General features: G+C 41.2%; 1 protein-coding gene across 4 annotated transcripts in view; it reads right to left on the bottom strand.

Moving 5' to 3' along the window:
* Positions 1–24,875, bottom strand: part of pb (homeobox proposcipedia) — a 143,170-nt gene extending 118,295 nt beyond the window's left edge. For 2 of the 4 annotated variants that reach the window (XM_071676208.1, XM_071676211.1), the window contains exons 1-2: positions 23,969–24,875; positions 5,999–6,013 (exon numbers count right to left, since the gene is read on the bottom strand). In XM_071676208.1, coding sequence (XP_071532309.1) covers positions 5,999–6,013; positions 23,969–24,179 — 226 coding nt within the window. In that variant the 5' untranslated portion in view covers positions 24,180–24,875. The remainder of the gene's footprint in view (positions 1–5,998; positions 6,014–23,968) is intronic. The other 2 variants (XM_071676210.1, XM_071676212.1) reach the window with 1 other exon arrangement.
* Between the last annotated feature and the right edge of the window lie 303 nt (positions 24,876–25,178).

The following is a 25,178-nucleotide window of genomic DNA, read 5'->3' as shown; positions in this document are numbered from 1 at the left end:
ATGATACCTAAAAACGATTAAAAAAACATATCTAAACTACAAATGAAGGATATGAGAAAGTGTAGAAAGTACAGAGGACAAAAAAAGGAAGCCATTTGAAAATGGAGAGAAAAAAAAGTTTGAGGAGATAGAAGGAACAGAGAAATTTGAGAGGCCTGCACCCATACCCCAGAGGTCGTTAATAGAAGCATGTTGAAGGAGGAGCTTTGAAGATACATTAAGCAGAGATGATGTAAGAATATATAAGAAAAACGAAGGAAGGAGAGAGGGGGAACAGGAGAAGACACTAAGAGATCCAACTGGACATGAGGAGAAAGGCAGATCCCACACTTGGATTGGCTACAAGAGATGAATTCAAGAGGGCCAAAAGGACAAGGGAAAATGAACTAGATACAAGAGTGACAAGGAAAGCTTGGAAAAATCATGATAATCCAGGATATATATAAGATACCGCAACGTAGAAAATGTGAAGAACAATAGAAGACAAGGTGGAGAAAATATAGGATAAAGAGAAGAAAGGACTGAGAAAATACGGTAAAGACAAAACTCAACAGACAGAAGGAACATCAAAAAATCGATACAACTGACAAGTTAGTGTTCGATAGGATCCACATAGGAATGAAGACAATGAAGAAGAGAAGCCAAACAATAAAGCTGAAAAATCTAAGAAGCGGAAAGATCACCTACAAGATGGAAAGGGAACACAACGAAGACAATGTGCAGCATAATGGACGACTATGCCAATTGAGGAAACAACTAAAGATAAAACAAAGACAGAGAGACAATGAAGGAAGGAACCCATCCAGTAATGTAGGGAATTAATGCACAAATTTTTTCTTTACTGTATTTGTTCTTCAGTTATGTACTAGGGTTTTGCTCTGTTGTAAATAGCAAAATTTTTCTTATATCTGACTTTTACATACATTCTGGCTGTATGATATTATTTATCTTGGGATAGTTATACTGGGTGTAAGGAAATATTAACTATTCATGATCTTGTTCACTTTAGAAGAAGATCCTAAGCAAGATGTGGTGTTTCTGTCATATATATATATATATATATATATATATATATATATATATATATATATATATATATATATATATATATATATATATATATATATATATATATATATATATATATATATATGTATACAGACAGATAGATAGATGTAGATAGATAACTTCAGTTGGTAGATTGTTATGTTGAGGTGGCTCTTTCGTGGACTCATGACAGGAAGTCGTGATAAGTACAGGAACATGTTGATGTGTGTGTGTGTGTCAGTTAAGGGGGTGGAGGAAGGATAGGAGGGACTAGGGACACCTAATGGACCTATGATTAATATGTTAATGGCATCTAACCGGACAGGACAGTACCATTAAGGCAGCAATAAGACAACGGGAGACAAAGCCCCCCCGCTGCTCTGGGCGGATCTGATCACCACCACAAGATGAGGTGGATTATGTCCGATCGATTGGCGCATGATATCGTGGGATTAGACGTGACGTAGGATATATGGGGGTTACGGAATATGGTAGATGGGAGGTGATGTCACAGGATGGATAACAGGAAGGATGGGGATATCACCGCTTCTGAATTACATTCAATTCTACAAAACTATGAAATATCATCGGTTCTGAATTACATTGAATTCTACAAAAATTACAATATACTCACAATATCACAAGTCCATCAGATGCTTGATCCTAAGTGTACCTCACTCTCGAAACTACAGGAGTCCTACATATATATATATATATATATATATATATATATATATATATATATATATATATATATATATATATATATATATATATATATATATATATATATATATATATATATATATATATACATTCTTTTTCTTTCATACTGTTCGCCATTTCTCGCGTTAGCGAGGTAGCGATAAGAACAGAGGACTGAGCCTTTGAGGGAAATCCTCACTTGGCCCCCTTCACTGTTCCTTCTTTTGGAAAATTAAAAACGAGAGGGGAGGATTTCCAGCCACCTGGTCCCTCCCCTTTCAGTCGCCTTCTACGACACGCAGGGAATACGTGGGAAGTATTCTTTCTCCCCTATCCCCAGGGATGATATATATATATATATATATATATATATATATATATATATATTCGCTTTTATATAATCTTTTTTTGATTTCAAATCTCGCGCGTTAAGGCACAGCTAATCACGACACGCCATGAGTCACGCTATGTTCTCCGTCCAGTCAGAGCGCCTGGCAGGGTGGGTGTGACCAGGTGCTGAAGAGCGTTTCCTCACAGTATTTTCAACGTCTTTTTTTTTTTCTCCGGTGAATCTGTTGTCATGATTTGTAGTTCGATTTTAGGCTTGTGGTCGATAATATGCCAACTTGACTTCAAGAAGAATCGAATAGGTCGACTCAAAAGCCATAGCAAGTTACGAGTTACTCACTCGAATAAGATATGAACAATATACGATGATCTTCATTTACTGGATTGCCAATTATGTGTGTATCGTTGTACGTGGTAAATCAGCAACTATTACCACAGGTCGTAGGACAAGTCTTTTTTTTTTCAGTTCAATTCAAGAGTGCAAAACAAGTAGTAATATTTCCATGAACTGATGTAAATTTTCACATTAATCAAAGAACAGAAAAATAAAACTTCAGAAATTGGCTTTCTCATGTATTTCTACAAGATGAATGAGTTCTTATCAAAACAAACCAAATATGTGAATACAAAAAAGGCCTTAAAAGACGAAATATGGTCTTTGATATTAAATACTTCCGATGTCTCTTTTAAATCACAGAAGGGTTGGTTGGGTCCACAAGAGCTAACAAAAGACATAGGATTTACTGCCTCAGGATCAAACATGTCCAGGGAATGTGATCGGACGGGACAAAAGAAACCAATACGTCAGTCTCCAAGACAATAACATGATCGGTAGTCTAAGGGTGAAAGTCTTGTGTTCTTTAATACATTTGAAGTTTTTATCTTCCATCAACTGGGTATGGTTTGAAGACGTGCATATAAGCTTTCTTAAGCTTCGTATCTGATCCATCTCCTGGTATCGGATGTAAGGACAATACTGTGATAATATGTATGTAATTATCCCGCTTTCCCTTTTCCCTTAAGAGCTCCTGCAGTAGTAGGGAAATGACCGATTCTTTAAGGATCATAAGGTCTTCGATGAGGCTGTACTCCCTTTCGTCTAAAGTTGATACTACACCCTCGTCTACAGCGACTTCGACTCTCGGGAAAACCACAAGAGGGAGGATTCCAGCAACATCAGGTGCGTCTGAACTCGTCGTACAGGCCCCTCAAGAACATCCCCGGGCGTCCCACCTATTGTGAACATTTTTGATGACTATAAAGCCTCGTCTTCCGGACGGCCTTTTGCCACTCGTTGTAGCCCAGATCTCTATATTGTTTACATTTTGGTTTTATATCATGAGCCTTTGGTTGTATTTCGGTTTATTAAACGGTTCATTATAACCATAATCATATATATGAATAGATAAGTAGATTCATATATACATTTTTTTCATATATGTTCTGTAACGTCAAGTACAGAGGACTGAGCCTTAGAAGGAAAATCCTCACTTGGTCGCCTTCTCTGTTCCTTCTGTTTGGAAAAGTAAAAGCAGGAGAGAAGGATTTGCAGCCCCCAACTCCCACCTCTTTTTAGTCGCCTTCTTCGACATGCAGTAACACACAAGTACGTTTGCTGCATTAACACACAAGTACTTTTTCTCCCTTTACCTTCTCTACGATTATCAGCTTTAGGAAGCTTTCTTAGTTATCACTTGGCATTATATTCTCCTCCTATGTCAACCTCACGTTCGGCTTAGGAAGTCAAACAATTCGGAGCCCCAAGTTATCATACAAATCGTGATAAAGAAAATTATTCAGATACTAAGATAAAGATATAAACGATAATATTATTGCAAAAGAATGCAAACAGCAACAGTCCATCCACAAGGTCCTTTCGAGACAGACCACTTGGTCCTCTCGAGACAGACCACTTGGTTGGTCCTCTCGAGACTGTCTGTGATTAAGCACGTATCATTAGAGTCATCTTACTGTTACTTGTGAAGGATATCACGTTTGAGAGATGTTTTTTTTCTGATCTCAGTGAGACATAAGTATTACCACTGATCTATCGATTGTGCCAGAGCCTTTGAGGAGACCTCGTCGTCTGTTGGCCATGTCATCAATCACGCCCAGCGATGTAACAAACAGGAAGATTTCACATGTAATTTAACACCCATTCATTATCTGAATATATTTCATGCTTTACCCCCCCCCCTGGCTCACAACACAGATACATGAGGATGGCATGTGTGAGTATACAGACTTTGAACACATTCTGTTCCTTTGCAATGTATATTTAGAAAGGAATTGTTACATCTCCACTAAGATGTATGTTTAAGCTTGAAGTGTGATGCAAGTACACGAATTTAAAAGCGATTGTTGAGGATCATCAAAAGAAAGAAAGAGAGAGAGATATCCATGAACAACAGATGACCCAAAATCTTGAAAATCATAAATGTATCCAGACGAATATATAAATGCAAGTCTTTTACGAGTTGGAGTTATTTTCTGGTGGACCCTCGATCTAAGGGAGGTCATACCTGTGCTGAGCTCATGTAAAGGAGGTCGCTATCCCGTGCCCCCGTCCAGCGTATGTACAGTGCCTGTCCGTGTGTCCGACTGCTTTTTTTCCTCCGTCTACGGCCTGTACTTGGCAATGTCGGGACAGGATGGCGTCTAGCGTAAGGTAAAGGCAATGTATGGGACAGGAGTAACCCCCAAGAGACAGATATAAGGCTATGGGATGCGTGTAAGCCAATGGAATAGAGGTGTAAACCAATGGGATAAAGGTGTTAGCCCCCTGGGATATTGGTGTAAGCTTATGAGATACGTGTAGAACTACGGGATAGAGGTGTAAGCCTATGGGACAGGTATAAGCACATAGAATAGGTACAAGCCTATGTCAATTGAAAACCGAAAATGCGTAAAATAACCGATTGGTTACGAATTCTTTTTGCTGAAAATTGACAGATTTTGCGCAGGTATATTTACTGTCAAAGAGTTGGTGGAAAAAAAGGATCTTTTTTAATGATTTGGAAGTTTGGAGGCATCTACTCCAGTGAGGATCTCAGTGTTGTTATCTTGGGGACATGTGCACTTTGGGGAGGAATTTCCGATCCTTTTGTGGGGAAGAATATGCTTTTATGGGAGGCCATGCCCATCTGCTAGTGAGGGTAGGCATACGCATTTTGGTCTTTGGAAGGATATGCTAATCTTCTATTCTGGCAAGATATGCGCATATTGCTTTTGGAGGGAACATGCTTACATGTCTGTGGGAGAAGGTATGTTCGCTTTACGTCTGTGGAGCATTTCGCACTTTGCCTTTGTCAAGATTATTTACATGCCCACCTGCGAGAATGATAGGTTGTACCTGTGGATAAGGGCATACTATACACAGAAATGCAAATAAAAGCAGACCGCTTGTTCTTCTCGAGGCTGTTTGTGGCAGTAGAAGAGATTAGATACACAGAGCTAAGTACGGAGGGATGAACAAATGGTAGCATTGCATAAATCACATTTTTTTTCATAACAAAGATACACATCCTAGGGTACATAGAGGGAAATCATACCATAAGAAACATCTTTCGTAAAATCTATGAGTTTCGTACTAATTAGATTGTACGTAGCAACTAGGCAGTGGTTGTATGCATATGAGGCCATCCTACCTTTTGTTCCTGACGCCACTTCGCAAAAGCGGGCAAGCCAATGTTACTCTAAGACCCATTTTTCGTTTACACAAACGATTAACTCATTAATTATGAACATTAAGTGACTCCACTGGTAAAACAGAAAACCCACAAACAATTGCAATGATATTTGAAACATTCCTACAGAAATATCCCATGGAAAAATTAATTGCTCATATAAATCAATTGCTCATATAAATTCGGAATAAACATGAATAAATATACATTACCTTGTTGGTATCTGCCTGGAAATAGTAAAAATTAGGATCACAAACTCTTCTGAACATTAGAAATTATTAACATATTAATGAAAGAGAAAATATACATATATTTCTTCTTGTTAATATATGATGATGTAATTTTGTTCATTATGATATTCTTACTTTTTTCTTTATAAAGAAATATGTATATATTTGTTATGTATCTGGCAAAAGGCTTATCATAATGAACTGAATTTGTCCGTACTATCTGTGAATCATATTTGTAAATTAATTTTCCAATGATATGAAAACTTTTTTAAGTGAATTCAGGGGACATTCATTTTGAAATATTTTTAATCATATGTTTTTGGGATCCTAAATTCATATCTTTACAGCTGAATGACATTGCTAAAGATGTATGACCCTTATCAACATACGATGGCAATTTATACACAGAGTAAACAGTCAGAATGCTTGTCTAAAAAAGGATAACTTTAATTGAAATAGAAAGTGGAAATTAGCAATTAAGAGACGAAAAATTAAAACATTCATGATTAAAAGAAATTTCCATCTAAAATCCGTGAAATTACTCTCAGTCATAGAACCACCAGAGCCAAAAATGAGCTCTGTGGAGGAGGTCAGAATGATAGGCTGAGAGTAAAGTTAGTCTGTGTTGAAAGGATCTTAAGATTAACATTAATGTAATCGTTCCTATAAGAAAAGAGACAAAGGATTTAGAAATAAAGATTGGTGGATTGGTGAGGTACCAGGCCCCTAGTACAATCCTACTCCCCTCCACATATATCTGGTACCATGTACTTGAAGCCAGGTGTTTGTTCTAAGGTAGATATCTAGGTCTTGTCTGTCTGGTTCCAGGTGTCCAATGCAAGTATCTGGTTCTTGTTCTCTGCTCCCAGGGTAGCCTGTTTAAGGACCTGGTCCTCCGTTCCAGGTGTCTGATGCTAATTAATCGATCTCAAGCGTCTTATGCCAGGTATCTGGTCCCTTTTTTTGTGTGTGGTTTCAGGTGTCTGGTTCCAGTTATCTCTCATGCTCTTCCAGGAAGGTATATTGTCTTCAAGATGTCTTGTCCTTAAGTCTGCCACCTCAGACCAGCAGCTGGAGATCTTTCAGTGACTGGTGATTCTCAACGTCCAGAGAAGAGCTTGTGGATGGACATGGCTTCTTCTGGAACGCTGGACCAACCCAATTGCCGTTCACAGACCCCCAGCGGCCTGATCCTTGCAAGAGAACCGGCACCTATAATGCATACACCAAAGATGTATTTATAACCCATAATAAATAGATGATATTAATCTAATTCTTCATCTCATTTATGGTTCTTGTTTCGATGTTTGCTTATGAATATAAGGTCTAAAAGTCGTTGAGATGCTAGAATTCAAGAACGTATTATTTTTTTCAATTTTGTCTTGATGATAATAATGACTTGGGGCCACATAGTTCGTGAGAGTGTATGTGGTCTTTAGAATCATCCTTCACGGCTTGAAGAAGGTGTCAAAGATATTTCGCTGGGTGGATGCAGCCTGACTGTAAACGCCCTTAAGGAACCTCGTAGATGACAACCCTAAAGCCCAAACAATCAACTAACTACCCTCAATATGGCAAGATCCATGTATGAAGACCCTGTGTGGCCACAGAATTATGTTAGACACACGAAGAAGGTGTTCAAGTCTTTGCCGTCAGTGATTATGTAACTTGACGCTGAGGGCCTTAATGACCCTAGCAGTCAATGGGCTTAAAGCTCAAGAGAACCAGCCCAACCATCCATCGTCACGACCGTAAAGGGAACAATTTAATGTGGGGCACATACAGTCTCCTCCAGGACCTGACGATGGCTCACGATTGTTTTGGTCGACACACACTCCAGCTAGTAGCTGGTGAGTAGCATTGTATTGTTTACGACATTGCTACTTTGCTACCTAGGGATGATTGCCCCCCCCCCCATACACACACACACACACACACACACACACACAGTACACCTTACTTTCTTCGACCACTGTTCATAATATCTCTCTGTTAGTTTAAATGATGGTCTGTTCTTCATATTATATGTCTTTTCCATTGGCTTATCTATAGCGTATCTATGCTCGTCAGATTCTATGAAGTTTAACTATCTCTTCGTTTATATCTCTGACATCTGGATATGACATTCTTTTATATCTGTGACGTCTGTTATTTTCTGAGGTTCTTTTGCTGTCTGTGTGATGTCCGTCTGTTGCCTAACAGCCGCCGACCTCTCGCACGTCTACTGTTTTATTAATTATACGATTTTCATTTATATTCCATAAGGCCGCCATGTTGCCTGATAGAGTATGTGAATTTCTTTGGCAGTGTCTTTGCATCGCGTCTTTATTAATGTCCATTTTCTTCAGCCAAGTGTTATTCATGTTAGGCCTCTCACTGCTATTATCAGAACCCATATCAATCTTTCTCTCTTATTCTTATTTCCGCTATGTCCGTTTCTTTCATAATATGTCCATCTGACTTCAAGATGCCCGGAGCTTATCTCTCTTATCATGAGTTCCTCCGATACTATATCTCTTAGGTTGACGCTTAGCAACACCACGGGACAAGATGATGAGATATGAGACCGCTTGTGGCGTAGGGGCAGGAAGTGTCCTTGTGTCTGAAGCACCGAGGGAGCCACTTCGATCAGCGGGTGCACGGCAGACGAATCTCTCTTCTCTGTGATGGTTGAGGCACAGGAAGACGCAGCACTTACCTAGCATTCAACTTTCTCAACGAAAGACAAGCTGACTGCCACCGTACGACAGCACCAGTCACTTGCTCTCCCCCAGCGATAATACTGAAAGCAAAGCACTTATGGTGTTGAAAATATAATATTACACAGTTCCAACTTTGTGGTTCAGTTCCTGGATCTTTTTTCTGCACTCTGTATCCTCATTCTTCATCACCGGCCTTTGGATGGATACGAGTGCGCGACCAGTTCAACGCTTTTTATGGAGAATCAAAATCATGATACCCTTCAGTGGATGTAAACAAACGTACTCTGATTATTCTGCGTTCCATTTTAGCGTCATGGGGTTTCAGTCTCTTGTATGACGAGGTGAACATGTGTTTATATGTCACCCGCTTTTTCAGAACGGAAGAGGATTGAACCTAGTCTCCTTTCGTACGCCTTCCGCGATCCATCGAAGGTGATCTACCCATCGCTTTTACACCAAAATCTACATGACCACAGGTATTTTGCATTGGTATCTATGCTTGAATTACTGTTAAGAATTACTTTCGCTGTATGTCCCACCCAGGAGATGGGTTATGTATGGGGATAGCTGCAAGGCACGTATCGCTTGTCCACCAACCCTATCGTCATACTCTTCGACATATAATTTAATCATATTTGCCTCAAGTGTTTGTGATTGTTTTATGAGAGCGCTTAGAGAACGAACTGTGTCCGGATGGTTGGTTATTTTTCTTTAGCTTTATGTTTATCGACTACCAGGATCATTAAGAAGGACAAAGTCATATTCATAAACTTTACAAGTCGAGGAAAAAAAAAAAGCTTGTACACCTTCTTCAGGCGATCAAGATAATCCTAAAACCATACAACGCTCTCATTTCATTTATGAGCTTTGCGTTAGCTTGAATTCCTTATCTGCCATTCAGTACTGTACTAGGCACACGGAGACGAGCAGACCTCCGCCACACAGTAGCAAACAGGGTTCAATTTCTTCAGTAATGTACTGAAGACATTTAGGAAAAGTAAAAGAAACATTACCATAGGTAAAGAAAGGTATCTTATACACGCGATTCTAAAACACTATCATTTTCTATACACACACACACACACACACACACACACACACATATATATATATATATATATATATATATATATATATATATATATATATATATATATATATATATATATATATATATACATATATATATATATATATATATATATATATATATATATATATATATATATATATATATATATATATATATATATATATATATTTATCACATACGACATACACATGACATTTACTCCCAACGCCTTTCACATCAACTCAAAACACATCTCACAAACTATAATCGCTACATAATTACGTATATCATTATGCAGTTCATGATATGATAGATTTAATGGCATAACTCATTATTGTATAATAACTTTCAAAGATACAGTTCTTCGTCACACATCACATCTCTTTACTAAAACTCATACTTTGTAATTGTAATCTCGGGAAACACACTTCTTGTTACATCAACTATTTTCATTCTTCCCTTTATTATCTTTTAAAAGTGATTTTATATAATCCTTCCATTATCTTCTTACTCGTATATCTACTAGTTCCATCATTATGTACCAGGAAATTTCCCTCATTCATTATCTAAAAGACATTTATCAATCATCATTTGTTTCTAACACACACTTAATTAGCTATAAGATAATTTCCTTTGTAACTAATTGCCTTACATATCTTTCTTAAAGAAAACTTCTTCGCGTATCGCATGTTTCAAGTGACTTTTGTTTAGACTGTTTCATTGTATTACCTTTGAGTATCAGTTTCAAAGTAGAATTACCTTTGAAAATGTAAAACTAATGGTAAATTAGATACATCTCTAGGATTATAAAATTGAGAAAGAAAGTTTCACTTCAACTCTGTTAAAAAGATATAAGCAATAATTTTTGCATGGAGACTATGATTATTGACATGGTTGTTTATAATCGTACGAAATGTAATACATGACAAAGCAACTTCAATATAATTATCCTACGCAATAGCATGACACTGTATGTGGTCTTACAACCATCCTTAGCGCCTGAAGAAAACGGTGAAGATTTTTCGTTTGGTAAACATATTAGCTTTATTTTCAAGTCCTTAATTACCCTAGTAGGGAATAGGCCTATAGACCAAGGAAGCAACCAACCAATTAACCCGGATGTAGTATGATAAAGGCGTGTCGCAAGCCGATCTACAGTATGAAGTGATGGTGCCGAATCAGTGTGAATTTACGATAAGTGTTTGTTGGATGTGTATTTGCGAAGCGCTTTGGTTAATGATGATTTGAAGCCCATGTACGACAAGGGTTTATCACGAGTGTATGTAGGAGAAAAACAGAAATATGTTCTCTCGTTTAGATAAGTATGGTAATACTGTTATCTTAGCCAATCTGTGGACTTTAAATCATTCAGAGGATTGCCACATCATGAACATTTCTCAACATGGATTTTTTTGTGTATAGGGTACTGTTTGTGTATAAGTGAAATGACCTGTGCGATGACCATCACTTGGTTGTTTAACGCAGTCGTTTGTGTATAAGTAACTGACGTGTGTGATGACGGTAGAGAGCGGTCGAAGCAAATCCCCTTTGCAGTATCACTAAGAAAAAAGTTGCGTGATTTAGATGGAGTTGAACTCCATTATTTAGAAGACTCCTTAACTGGCCAATAGGAAAAAAAAAATGAATGTAATGTAATGAATGATTCTGACACCCCGCCAGATGCATCTAGTATCATTAAGTATAGGTTCATAGCACAAGGGTTCCAATCCTTCTATAATGACGGAATATAAAGTTGAAACTGAAGGAGGAGTAATCATCAATGCTCAAACCTCAAAATGGCTAAAGTGAATAGGTTTTAGGATCAATTGTCTCTGATTATATATACATATATGTATATATGTATATGTGCGTGTGTGGACGTGTATGTATATACATGTGTATGTGGGTGGGTTGGGCCATTCTTTCGTCTGTTTCCTTGCGCTACCTCGCTAACGCGGGAGACAGTGACAAAGCAAAAGAAATAAATAAATATATTCATCTATTTATCTTTTTATTTATTTATTCATATATTTACTGACAATACTCTGCGATATGAGACAACAAGATTTGAAGACGAGGAGAAGCTGGGCATTGGGGCTGCGAGAGAGAGAATTTTCAGGTGCATTCTGACACATACAAATTGATAAACCAGGATGGCAGGTGGTAAGATAAATTTTGATAAGCGATACGTTTCTTTCCCCCTTGGAATAAACGCAATTACACTACATGATATAAATGAAGAAAAAGAAAAGACATTTGTGTGATAATTCCCCACGACCTAAAGCCAAGTAAGTTGCGAGTAAGAAACAAAAGAAAGAAGACAAATGAACATTTCTATGCTTCATGGGTAAAACAATTGCATTCAAGCCTAAGAAAACGTTTTGATGGCTTTACAATTTACTGCAGCGTCCCCACCTTGAATATCGTGTTCAGCTTTGATCACCTTACTTAAAAGGGATAAAAGATATAGAATAGAATATAGTGCCAAGCCACCATGATAAAGGTTTAAGGCTGAGAATCATATCCCATGAGAGCAAATTAAACGACCTTACACCATTTAACTAAGGAAACAGAAGGTTAAGGTTGTATCAAAGTCACAGAAGGCTTGTGACACACTTGATCGAAGCAGCCATTATAAGATTAAGATCAATTTTACTTTAAATAAGGCAAAGTGCATTTTCTTGAAAGAAAAAAAAAAAGGTTGGCATATGGAGTGACTTGGCAATGAGAGTAGCTATAGTTAACACCACAGATACGTATAGAAATCAAGTTTGAAAAGATATATTCTCGTCTCGACGTCCGGTGATAATTATTCAAATCTATAGTGTCCCAGGTAAACTATATCCTCCTCTGTACTTTCCCACACTCAACCCTGTGTTTCTGATCTCTCCTACCAACACAGACACCTTCGAAAGGATCCCAATGCTCTCTGCATCCCCCAGTACGCCTTCGGGGGCCCAGCAAATGAGTGACGCGCGTGTGTGTGTAAATACATAATTAGAAACGGAAAACAAATGATTGGAAAAACAAATAGTTTTTAGCATACCCATTAACATTAAGGTATAAATACAAATGTCATTATTAATGTAATCCCCTTTTGTTTCACTGTAACAAAAGGAAAAAAAAAAGGTTAGCGTAGGATACTATCCTTGTGGCATGCCTCTCGTCAGAAGCTGCCTGGGAAAATGGGATTACTTTAGCCCCTTCGTTACCACAGTAGGAGGAGAGGGTGGAGGGGACTCGGTACTTAATTACACTGTTTGCACAAAAGCCTCATTTGCCTACCACCAACATTACTAATTACTCTCATTAATACATGTATTCCTGGCCTGGCGGTGAAGGTCACTGAATATCAACACGAGGGAGGGGGGGTTGGGTTATCTGGTTGGCTGAAATGTTTGGGGCGCTGCTCTCTCTCTCTCTCTCTCTCTCTCTCTCTCTCTCTCTCTCTCTCTCTCTCTCTCTCTCTCTCTCTCTCTCTCTCTCACACACACACACGCACATTTATCTCTCCATCTCACATCCTATTTTTCATACAAGAATCATTTTCTTTGGGTCCTCCTTTTCCATATCATTGCGTCGTTCTACCGTGTGCTCTGTCATCAATGAAAGCGTACGAGACATCAACGCACCAGGGAGACGCTCCCTGGTCGTCGTGGCTACTGGGCTGCTGCCACTCTCTCGAGTGCCAGGTCCCTCCATTGGGATGGTAGCCACACATCGTCCTCCTCCTCCTCTTCCTACTCCTCCCACGGCATCTGTTTACATGCAGTGATGCTAGAGACACCGTTCGAAAGAATTCTCACTGAGAAGCCAACAGTTCAAGTCTTCAAGTCGTGAGAATATCTACAGTAGTCAATTGCATTCCAGTTTTTGTATGTACATATATGATGTGATCATTACATGAGAGTGCACTTGGGAGCTTATCGTGTTTCATTTCCCCATGGATTAGAAGGAATTGTGATCTTCTTCAATATATATATATATATATATATATATATATATATATATATATATATATATATATATATCATACAAACCTCCAACAGCCAGGATCGAACCCGGGACCCCTGTGCAAGAGGCAGGCATGCTAACCGCTAGGCTATGGGCCAGAGCCTAGCGGTTAGCATGCCTCCCTCTTGCACAGGGGTCCCTGGTTCGATCCTGGCTGTTGGAGGTTTGTATGTTCTATGAAGGTGCGCGTTCATATGCACTTTATTCGTATATATATATATATATATATATATATCCTATTTTTCTATAGTTGATATCGCCCTTCTTTTCTCTCTTACCCTTCTTAAACAAATTCGTCCCAACTGAATTTGAACATTCTACGCTAGAGGGTATCTGAGGCCTTCACTTAGCTTCATAGTTCCGCTTCAACTTGAAGGCTGGTTGTGCTTAAAGCCTGAATCTGAATTTCAATCGCGTCGTCGACTTTCCCGTCCCCAGTTTGATTAGAAAAAAAGAAAAAGAAGAAAACTCTTGAAGTCGAAAGACACTATGGGAGTTCGAAACCTCTTCTTTTGGAGTCGGATAATCATTTCATGTGAGTGTACTTGGAGTTGGACACTCTGCTACCAGTTAGACGATCCTCTTTTTTGTTCGCAGACTCGGAAGATGAATGCCAGTGATCGGCTATGGTTATGGGACCTGGCGATCATGGAGAGTAACGCTCATGGGAAGTAGCGATTAAGAAAAGTGGCGATCATGGAAAATGACGCTAATCGCAAGTAGTGATCATAGAACGTGGCGACCATGGAAGGTGGCGAACGCTACTAAGTAGGAAGATCAGCTTTCATCTACCATGATCAGCACTGATCATTAATCCCGAAAATATGACTTCGTCACACACTCGTTTTCAAGCGTAGTACTTGAGAGCCATATCTTCAAAGGCCTTTATAAATAGGGGCAAAATATCTTACTTTGTACTTTTCTTATGCATAACTTTAAAGCTATAAGTCCCTCAGTTAATTTTTCATGTTATCTCAGACGGCACGAACAAATGAATGCTCTAATTAAGACCATCTCATTCACGCTGTACCTTAGCCTTAACCAGGTACCTAGTTTATCAACCAGCTCCGAGGGAGGGGATGAAGAGCTGGGTGAACTGTGGATCGATTGCCACGGTCAGGATTCGAATCCATGAGAGGTCCAATCCCGGCGACCCATAAATGCGAAAGGGGGAAGTTAAAGGCTAATCAAGGAGGCGTATAAGTAACTTAATCTAGAACTACAGATCTCTTCAGTAGGTTCATATGTACTTAAATCTTATACTTTCTCAAACAGAGGTGTTGATGCATAAAGTGAAAAATCTCTTAAGAATGATTATAAGTACCTAATTCTCGTTCCTTTTTTTCAAACATACAGCTTATACAGTATAAGTGTCTAAAGTAGACTTATAAGTATCTAAGTCTAGACTATAAGCTTATGAATCTTTCTCTTAGAGGTCATAATACCACTTTCTCAGCTATATTCAAAGCATAAATTCACAGTATCTTTAAGCATATTTTTCACCTTTATTGACCCATCGTAATTCAGATCATATGATTATTATAGTTATCTATATCTTGATAGATCACTTACACTAAGCACCGGTTATAACAAAGTTCAGCTTACCTCTTGTATAGACAGACAAGTATAACAAATACATTGTTATATATCTTACGGGCATAGAATATAGATATACCATGGCCTCAATTCATATATTATGAAGTTATCATTTGATATATAGACGTAAAAAAAGAAAAAAATATATATCATTTCTAACTTCTTTCATATCATGATAACTGATTAAATCCTGACGTTTGAAAAACTATACAAATGTATTTAGAATTTTCATATCAAGTTTGAAAGTATACAAGGAAAATTGTTGATAAGACTTAGAACAATTGAAGGGAAATATTCTTATTTTTAAAGAAATATTCAAAGGCAAAAATGACTTTATCATTCCAGTTATGTCCAGAAATATATGAATATTGATATAAAACAAATATCAGAAATATATCATGTTTAGCTAATCAGGTACTAATTATGCAAATAGGGAAAGAGTAAATATTTATGAACTTTGTGACAGATTTCAATGATTCTGGGAACATGAGAAATCCGGTGAAGCTGTCAACTCAAATACGGTTAATTCTTGAATATGGACAATCCAGTAACACGGATAATTCGGGGATATACATAGTTTAGAAACACGGTTAATTCGACAATACTGGGTAATTCGGGAACACGGTTATATTCAGAAGTACAAGAAGTTTGAGAACACGGCTAATTCGAGGACACAGGTAACTATGAGAACACGGTTAATTTTGTGAGCACGGGTAATTCAGGGTTTCAGATCGTTCAGAAACATGTATAAAACGGGTACGTGGGTGTGATATCCCGTAACTCATTAACCTGCCCTATGTGTCAATACCCTGCCCTTCGGTTAAAGGAGGAGAGTTATAGGGGTCAGTTAACGATAGATTAGGCATCCTGGTTCATCCACAAGTTATAAGATTTAGAATTTATCTTGTGACCCTCTCGGCCACTGATGAAAGGGTGACGTGCTCAAGCTGCTGCACCAAAATAGTGAGGTTTAATTTATCTACCAAAGACACAGGAGTTCGATAATTGAGGTAGGTTGATTTCAGCGTAGTTCTCTCTCTCTCTCTCTCTCTCTCTCTCTCTCTCTCTCTCTCTCTCTCTCTCTCTCTCTCTCTCTCTCTCTCTATATATATATATTTGAATGAATTATCTTTACAGATATATCTTCACGGTATCTTAACAGATTAACCCCAGTGTCAAGAATATATTGAATATTCTGTTCGTCAGTGTTAGAATTCTTAATGCGGTCGCTGAGCACTCGTTAGTATACTTCGTCGTGAGTATACTCCGTCGTTAGTATAATCGGTTGTGAGTATAATCGAGAATGAGCATAATATGTTGCAAGCATAATTGATCGTGTACAAGGCAAGGGTATAATGGCTGAGCAGGTGTTGTATGCCTCTGTGTGTGATTCGGTGAAGGATTGGGCTGGCGACGGTGCGACCCTTGAACACGACGGTACAACGACCCTTGAACACGACGGTACAACGACCCTTGAACAAGACGGTACAACGACCCTTGAACACGACGGTACAACGACCCTTGAACACGACAGTACAACGACCCTTGAACAAGACGGTACAACGACCCTTGAACACGACGGTACAACGACCCTTGAACAAGACGGTACAACGACCCTTGAACACGACGGTACAACGACCCTTGAACACGACAGTACAACGACCCTTGAACACGACGGTACAACGACCCTTAACCACGACGGTACTGCGGCCCTTGAACACAACCATACAACGATCCTTAACCACGACAGTACAACGACCCTTCACACGACGACACAATGACCCTCAACCACAACGGTACAACGACCCTTGACCACGACATCATAACCTCTCATCACGACTTTACAACCTCTGGGTATATGACGGCCTGACGTGTTCACCAGGTCCCCCTAAGACCCAAATCAGAAGTCCAGGCCTTTAATACCTAAAGCTTGGACCATTGTGCTCGAGGGTTCAAGGATTACATCATCGTGTTCAAGGGCCAAAGGGTGACATCATCGTAGGCCCAAGGGTTACATCATCATGCTCAAGGGTTGCAAGGCCAGTGATCGGGACACTTATTTGTGACACTTCAACATTCTAGAGACAATTCGCTATAACTCGAGTATTCAAACACATCTTTTTACTTGCGGTGTCTAACATATGGTATTGGGGATTAAACATTTTTGAGATATGGAAGAAAAACATAATCTGGTGCCAAATGTTTTCTTTATGAACTCTATGGTAATGAATATCATGTCAAAAAAGAATTCCAAGATATATTTCTTACTCTCAGAGTCACAATACAGACATATCTTCCGTTACATAGTAGGAAGGTTTCTCATACAGCACGTAGCAAAGGAAGGTCATCCTAGATCAAAGAGAGATAGGCAGAATTCAGCCAACGTCTCAGAGTACCACAGAGGAACAGATTATCTCAAGGGGAAGGACCACAGAGCATGTAGCATTACAGAGGTAAGCAGTGCAACACAGCTCACAATACAAGGGAGCAACATGGAGAAACGTAAGGAAATAAAGATTGAGAGGAAAAACACGCACAAAGCAGCACAAATACTGACTCTATACAAAATCTCACCATGTGTGTATGATATAAACACACACACACACACACACACATACATATATATATATTTATGATGACATGGCTCCGGTGGCAGGGTTGACTGAGAAACTGCAGGTGCTGGTGTGTGAATTTGGGAGTGAGTGTGAAAGGAGAAAGTTGAGAGTAAATGTAAATAAAAGTAAGGTTATGAAATTTAGAAGGGGAAGGAGACAGGTTGGTTGGAGTGTGAATGTAGAGGAGCTGGAGGAAGTGGAGTGTTTCAGATACCTGGGAGTGTTGCTGGCTGTGGATGGAGCACTGGAAGCTAGAATGAGGCGTAGGGTGACCGAGGTGGCTAAGGTCCTGGGTGTATTGAGGAGTGTGTGGAATGAGAGGTAGCTGTCTCTGAGGGCAAAGATAGGTATGGTTGATCTTGCAGTAGTCATGGCTGACGGTATTGTATGCATGGGAGGCATTTGCCATAGATCAGAGAGTCTATAAGAAAGTGGATTTATTAGAAATCAAATGCTTTGAGGACAGTACGTGGTGTGAGGGTGGGGAAAGTGGTTGATCGAGTAAAACAATAAAAGGGCAAGAGACTGTATTACTGGTAAGAAGAGGATGGTTGAGATGGTTTGCCAAAATGGTTTGGACATATGGAGAGGATGAGTGAAGAGAGGCTGACTAAGAAGATATATGGGTCATGAGTGGAGGGTACAGGTAGGGAAGGACTAAAGTGTAGCTGGAAGTTTAGAACTTTCAAGTGTCGGGGCCTGAACATGCAAAGGAGTGCAAGGTATGCGTGGGTTAGGGTGCAATGGAACGATGTGATGAACGTGGGGGAACATGCTATCACTGGGCTTAACCAGACATATGAAGTGTTGGAGGGAAACCACAGAAAGATCAATGGGCCTTGCCTACTGCGCTATGCCATTTTCCGCATTAGTGAGGTAGCGCTAGAACAGACGACGAAAGGCCGCATTCGTTACTCTTTTTTTTTTTTTTTTTTTTTTTTTGTGTGTGTGTGTGTGTGTGAATATATGAACGACTCACAATAGAATCAAACAAAATATCCCACACTCACGTACACACCATGGCTTCAGACCCAAAGACTCCTACGACACTAAACACTGAGCTCACAAATCATATTTTTGGAGGCATTCATCCGACTGCAACCCTCCTCCCGCACAGTAATAGTGGCAGTAGACATCAATAAAGCATTTGACACTATCCCCAACACATCTTGACACAAAAAATACTTGACACCATCCTTCTCAACACTGACTAAAAGTGGATGACTAATCTGATAGTCGGCCACAATGCCAGAGCCACTTTCAATGGTTTCACCTCTGAAACAATCTCTGCAGTGGAGTTCCCCAAGGAGCAGTTCTTTCTCCAGCTCTCTTCAGTCTCTTCCTGTACGAACTCCCATTACCTCAAGCAGACCTCAAGATGAAGGTCTTATCGTGTATACTGACGAACTCACAGCCACCTCACAACACCCTGACACTACATTAGAAACATCAAATATGCACCACTACATGACACACATTACACAGAACAATGTCTACATCTCCACAAACGTCTTCAGTCACTCTTTTAACCCCAGACAGGCATAAATCCAGCTCACACCCTCCAGTCACCTTGAACAGACAGTCTCTCTCACTGAGCAAAATACCAACCATTCTAAGCATCACATGCAACACGCAGATGACATTCACTCCTTACACCAGTAAGAATACAAAAGCAACACAGAAACTAAATGCTCTAAGACAACTACATGGCACCAGATTTGGACAAGAAAAAAAGAATCCCTCAACATTATGTATATATATATATATATATATATATATATATATATATATATATATATATATATATATATATATATATATATATATATATATATATATATATATATATATATATATGTTCAAACAAATGCTATATGCACTGTCTTTAGATAGCAATAACCTGAATCCTATCAACATACAAACAGACTTTAATGTACCCTACATATTCCTCTCAGGTGTCAAGCTCTGTATTTCATGTATTCCTTAAAAGAGCGTCTGAAATAATCATATTGCCAATATCTATCGCAGCTTGTCTTGTTCCATTCAAGGTATTCACACTTTATAGCTTGTAATATGACTCGAATAATTTTCTCTATTTGTTAATAAAGATTTGAAATCTTTTATTTTTGATATGTGCTCTTCGTGATGTAAAAATAGAAAGTCAAGCAATTCTTTTACACGCAGTAGCTTTCTGGTATTTTGTCTTTTACACCTCCAAGCACCTTAGAAATATCTTGAAAAGGAAATATGAGCAAGTTTATAATTCGTAAAAATGAAATGGAAAGCGTTATGCACCCCATACCACAATCATTACCACAGAGTGCAGGAACAGTTAGAATATCTCTGATGGACCCTGCCTTTATATTAACTAAGGCAAAGAATCCATGTTATTAATAGGGAGCATTTCTTTCCATCTGGGTGTATTAGAAATACAGACTACTATCTCCGTCCTCCAGCAGAACACCGCATCATACACCATCAGGTCTTCTGTTATCTATCCTGCCCATGTACTCCCATATACAGCCTTCTGGTAGATAACCTCGTCATAGACCACCAGGTCAGTTATCTGCCTCTCTCTCGCACTATCCTCCATCAAATAACCTCGCCAAAGACCATTAGGTCTCCTGTTATCTGTCCTTCCGATGTGCTCTCTTAAAACAAACAACTTTGTCAAAGACCAGTAGGTCTTCCGCTATCTGTCCTTTTCATGTACAGTCCCACAGCAGATAACCTCGTCGTAGTCCATTAGGTCTCGCATCATCTGTCTTTCTCACGTACTCTCCTCCAGCTTATGACTTCGACATAGACCATCAGGTTCTTCTGTTATCTGACCTTCCTATGCGCTCCAATGTGCTGTCTTTTCTATAATAACTTCGTTAGAATACAATCAGGCTTTCTGTTCTCTGTTCTTCCCATGCACTGCCCTCTGGCAAATAAATCTCGTCATGCACCATCAGGCCTTCCGCTATCTGTTCTTCTCACGTTCTCCTCTCTCAGAGCTGCAGGGGATTCGGTTACCTCGAAGGCTTTCACGGAGAGATCTAGGTGCTGCCTTCTTGCTTGTGACCCACTGAATAAAAGCATACCTCCAACACGATACATGCAGTGACGGGATCTCCAAACTTCATGTGATTTATAAGAGGCGATATTTTGGCTAATATGGTTTAAGAAAGTAGATCTATAATCCGCCTTACTCCTTGGTGTTCAACATGCTCTCATGGTTCACTTCAGTTCATATAATAAGTATTATCTCTCTACGCTCCGTCTGCAAAATTCACACGAACGCGGTGTATAATATTTTTGATAATTTTTCCCTCGGGTCACATAGCCTTTTCTTTTCCGCTTTGAAATACAGGATCGTATGGGGAAATTTAACTATCCCTTATCTGGCTACAGTCGAGGTGAGACTCTCAGGACGTTACGTAAAATGTGGAAATTATCACAGCCATTTGTTGGGTAAGTCATTCCTGAGGCGGAGTACACTAGCGAGGTGAGCATCTTGGATCTAAACCACCGCACACTAGCAAGGGAACTGTAGCAGCCTCGGTGGTGACAGGCGGAGAAAGGAGGTAAGAAGAGAAACAACGGAAGGAATGGGAAATAGAGGAAAAGAACAGCTACAAAAGGTGGAAGAAAAGAGCACGATAATAGTAGCAATAATGGTAATAATAGTAGTAGTAGTAGTCTTCATAAGTGCCATTCATAGAAGTGGTGAGATAACAATGATGAACAGATAGAAAGGGCAAAGGGAGAATGTAGGCAAGAACTAAAGAGACAGTAGCAGCAGGAGTGTTAAAAAAAAACTGGGAGAAAAAGACATAATGATGAAAAGTAGAGACAGGAGAAACCCGTGTCCGCAATACCGCCAAAGACGGCATTGTAGGGAACGTCCATTATGTATTCTGAAGACGTAGAGACTACAGGTAGAACCAGAGGGAGCTATATCTACAACCCACCAATCAGGGAGCGGCAGGTATTGCGACAGTGGCAACAGAACAGACTGGGATGGTTGTTTGCGACCTTGATATTACCTGGAACAAGGACAGCAGCGTCAAAGCCAACAATAATGATAGGATTGATAACAGCATAAGCTACAGCATGATAATCAGGACAAGGACAACGACAGTCCAAGCGAAAAAAAGGAGGAGGAAGGACGCCGACAGAAGTGATGGTAGCGGCGCAGTATCAGGGAGGGACACGATCAGAAAGACAGCATTGCTAATGGCTTGATCCAAGAGAAGAATAGCGGAAATACAAATGCAAACAAAAAAAAAAAAGGGGGCAACAGCAGAAGAGCAAGTAGCAGCAGCAGCAGCAGCAGCAGCAGTAGTGAGAGACGCTAGCGCGATGACGCTTTCCACCGTGGCCGGATGCTGCCGAAGGACGCTGTCCGTCCTCGACTCCTACAGGAGTAACTGTAGATCTAGGGCACGTGAGGCGGTGGCGGATGCAGAGAAAGGTGTAGCAATGTGTGGACGAGGAAGACGCAAGGAGCGTAAAGAGTTGATGGATCGTAGAAAGCTGAAGTTGGTGATGGTAAAGCGATGCGACCTATAAAGGTGGTGACATCCGTAGTTCAGAGATTTAGCAGCGGAAAAGGATTTGTAGCAGGGAATCTAAAAAAGGTTGTCAGCATCCACCGCTCCCTTGGAGTCTAAAGAAGCTCTACTGCCGGCGCAGCTGTGGGAGGACGAAGAGAGCTGTGCTGGCGGAGGGATGGCTGACGTACCCCCAAAGGCCGCCGACGAAGCGCTAAATCTCCTGCTGGTACACTGACGGGACGGCCCGCCGTAACTCACGCCGGCCGGTGATCCATGTGCGTGTCACCGTCGCGTCCATCGGTGTGCGTGTCTGCGGCGCGTTCGGCGATACGGCGAAGCAGATCAAAGGTGAGGGCACGTGAGCGATGCACCGGACAACACGCACCGATTGCTCCGGCGAGAATATAAACCCGCAATAGACACGTTTTGGAACACGCAGGAAACGCGTCCCGAACGTGTAAGGAACCCGTAAGACGATCATTTTTGAAGCCTCTGGAGGTATCTGATCCTTCGTAATCCTGCAAATATTTTCCCTCCAGGCTCTTAGGTGATGACTGATGGATGTTGTGTATATCTTGTTCATTACGTCTCTGGAAATATGCGGAGGGTGTGTGTCTTCTCGACGATACCTTGGCGGCTGGTGAGGTGAGGAGGGGGGCGTCCTGGTGTCCTGGGCCAACTTTCCCAGAGGGCGGTGAGGTACACGTGGCTCCGGTAGTGCTGGTGGTGTCTCCGCCGGTTGCGCTGCCTCACCCACCCACACACACACACAGACACCTGCTACACACACACACACACGCAAACACACCTGGTTTCCACGTCCGGTCGACCTGAAACGTACGCACACGCACACATAAACACACACACACACACACACACACACACGTACACTCATCGTTATGCGTGTACAAGAACAATTTTCACACCTGAAGTATGTAAACACGCGCTCTCTATGCACACCTGGTCGACAGACATATCTGATCGACATGCACACCTGTCTGACAAATAGCTGGTTTACACATGCAACTATCTGTCAAACACTTGGTTGGCAGATCCGGTCGAGCCAGAGGCCTGATCAAAACGTCACACAGCACCGCAAGAGACGGAGGGCAAAAGCACCTGGTCGTCACCCAGACAAGACACGTGGTCTGAGCACACTCCTGATCAACACATAGACCATAACGGGACACACACACACACACACATGTATTGTCATAGTGCGTGACTGCTCGACACCCGCAACTCTGTTGACGCGCAAATGACCGCACTGAACCACAAAAGGAGATAATCCATATCGGAAAGTCACCGACTGCATGTGTAGAGGAAGATGTGTGTGGCGCGAGCTGTCTGTCTGTGGCTCACAGGAGCGGACGAAGTGACCCCCTTTGGACGCGAGGGGTGTGCGTACTCACCTTGCTGGGGAGGCTTCCTCACCGTCTTCTTCTCCTTCATCCATGGGTATTCGGGCATCCCCACACCTGGCGGGAGGGACTCCAGGTAAGAGCTCATGGTCGGGTTGCAGGGGTGGGGGCCCATGTCCGGGGGCATCTGGACGTACTCGCCCATGGGCAGGGAGGTGGCGCCCGGGGTGACGTAGTGCTGCTGCGACACACACGACTCCATGCCGCCCTCTACCTTCGTCCACCGCCACCATGGCCTCCGCTCATCCCGTCGTAGATATGCTCCTTCTTCTTCTCCTCCTCCTCCTCCTCCTCCACCTTCTTCTTCGTCTTCTTTGGCTGTCCTCAGCCTTCCGGTAGAGTGGGGTAGGGTGGGTGTGTCAGTAAAGGGGGCGTCGGTGTTTGGAGGGTAATGATGACTCGGGGTGTTTCAGAAGGGGACAAGTTGGGGAGGAATTGGCACTTCACAACTGAGGAGGTCAAGAGGAACTCTCGTCGCAATGGCTCCTCCTCCGCCTCCCTCACATCATCTCATACGAGAGTGTCATAGCCCGGGGTTCAGTCTCAGGGTGCCATGGTGCCCTGGGAGGGCCACGCGGGGATGGCGGTGCGGGTATCCGTGGCACCGGAGTTCCCGCGGGTGGGGGAGGGGGTGTTTGACGGCGTGGCGCGCGTGGTGACGGCGCCGAGCGAGTGACGGTAGCGGGGCGCGCGCTGGTCTGGCCCGTGTGGACGCCACGGCCGTGCAGCTGCAACTGTGCGGCTCTACGTCCGTCTCGGCCCGGGCCACGCACCGCCCAGCCCCCTGGGCTCCCACCACCACCACCACCAGCCCTCCGCCAGCCCTCCCCACCCCGCAGGACAGTCACTCACACAGTCACTCATACGCTTCAACCACCAGTCACCTGTACACATACACCCTCACACACACACACACACCTCACCTACAGCTTTTCGTATCTACACTGTTCAGCTATCGGTATTCTAAAGACTCACTCACTCACTCCGTTGAACCACCAGTCACTAACTGTCATTCATTCACACAGTTCAACGACCGGTTACCAACACCAATAGCTCAAACACTCACACATTTCAACCACCTATCAACATCGCGCATATAGTCAGACACACATACACACATGAACACACATATCAATCACCGATAGTATGTTCTTGCATCTTCATTAGAATTCGTCTAATGTTAGTGATGTCATTGTATAAT

This window comes from Panulirus ornatus, chromosome 22 (assembly GCF_036320965.1).
Source record: "Panulirus ornatus isolate Po-2019 chromosome 22, ASM3632096v1, whole genome shotgun sequence".
NCBI classification, from domain to species: Eukaryota; Metazoa; Arthropoda; class Malacostraca; order Decapoda; family Palinuridae; genus Panulirus; species Panulirus ornatus.
This window is presented reverse-complemented; position numbering and strand designations above follow the sequence as displayed.